The sequence below is a fragment of the Limulus polyphemus genome, unplaced genomic scaffold (genome assembly GCF_000517525.1).
Source record: "Limulus polyphemus unplaced genomic scaffold, Limulus_polyphemus-2.1.2 Scaffold3491, whole genome shotgun sequence".
NCBI classification, from domain to species: Eukaryota; Metazoa; Arthropoda; class Merostomata; order Xiphosura; family Limulidae; genus Limulus; species Limulus polyphemus.
Window position 1 is genome coordinate 31,781 of NW_013669101.1, and position 1,374 is coordinate 33,154.

General features: G+C 32.4%; 1 protein-coding gene across 1 annotated transcript in view; it reads right to left on the reverse strand.

Moving 5' to 3' along the window:
* Window positions 1-1,374, reverse strand: part of LOC106469446 — a 38,975-nt gene that overhangs the window by 6,014 nt on the left and 31,587 nt on the right. The window contains exons 15-16 of the mRNA XM_022397964.1: window positions 863-979; window positions 358-456 (exon numbers count right to left, since the gene is read on the reverse strand). Coding sequence (XP_022253672.1) covers window positions 358-456; window positions 863-979 — 216 coding nt within the window. The remainder of the gene's footprint in view (window positions 1-357; window positions 457-862; window positions 980-1,374) is intronic.

The window sequence follows — 1,374 nt, forward strand, 5'->3', positions numbered from 1 at the left end:
ATGATGATGACAAAACCTTGTCGAAACGTGGTACATTTGCTGTCCTGTTAAACTTATATTAAAGTTTTCTTCATTACCCATTTAAGCCGTCTCCAGCCATTATTAGTCTCAAAGTGGGTTCCTCGTCATCGAATCTGATTAGGTTATTTTGGTAAGAAACTAGCAACAAACACGTTAAAAAAAATAAGTTGTTCCTTGTTTGCTGGGGTATAAGGTATCCAATAAAACCAGGTTTTTGTTAAGAACGTAAATAAGATCCTGGGTTGTGGGATAAGAATTATGTTCTTCAAAGACCTTAGTAATTTATATCGTCTCTACTTTTATGTTATTATGCAATAAGCCAACAAACTGCCTTACTGAATGAAGAGGATGAGTGATATTCTGGTCAAATGTCACGAGTTCTTGTATTCTGCCCTCAGCCTTCGATGTTAGTACAAGACATGCAGCATCCATACTCTGTGGAGGAACATACACAACATTAATCATCAGATTGTTTAACGTAAAGTTGAAGATGAAAAGTAAAAGCAAAGTTATTATATATTAAGAGAATATATCCATTTCAAAATGATTTGGTGCCAAACTGTTGTCTTGTAATTGATTTTAGGATACTTAATTCAGTGATACAGTAAAATCAACTTTTACAGGAGGAAGGATTTTAATGATTAAAAAAGTTTCAACTCATAGTAATGGATCAGTTTCAACTCATAGTAATGGATCAGTTTCAACTCATAGTAATGGATCAGTTTCAACCCATAGCAATGGATCAACATCAGGTAAAATAAAGTGCTACTCTATAATTAAAGTGCATCTTTAAATAAAACAGAATTTTGATAAATAAAAGAATGATTAGTTATCACCATACCTTTGACGAATCATTATTTTTTGACACTCCTCTATTTTGTGTTGCTACTGTGCTTTCTGAAATCTCAGGACTGAAGTGTGTTCGCAGCTGTGTACTTCTCGCTAGAAGGTCAAGTAGCTAAAAAAATAAAACTTTCTGTTGTAATCTTAAAAAGCATGATCTCATTGTTGTCACCATCTTGAAGAACTGGGACTGCTGAAGAACTGGGACTATTACAACAAATAATGACAAACAAGTCATTTCTTTAATTAATGAACTGAAGAACTGGGACTATTACAACAAATAATGACAAACTAGTCATTTCTTTAATTAATGAACTGAAGAACTGGGACTATTACAACAAATAATGACAAACTAGTCATTTCTTTAATTAATGAACTGAAGAACTGGGACTATTACAACAAATATTGACAAACAAGTCATTTCTTTAATTAATGAACTGAAGAACTGGGACTATTACAACAAATATTGACAAACAAGTCATTTCTTTAATTAATGAACTGAAGAACTGG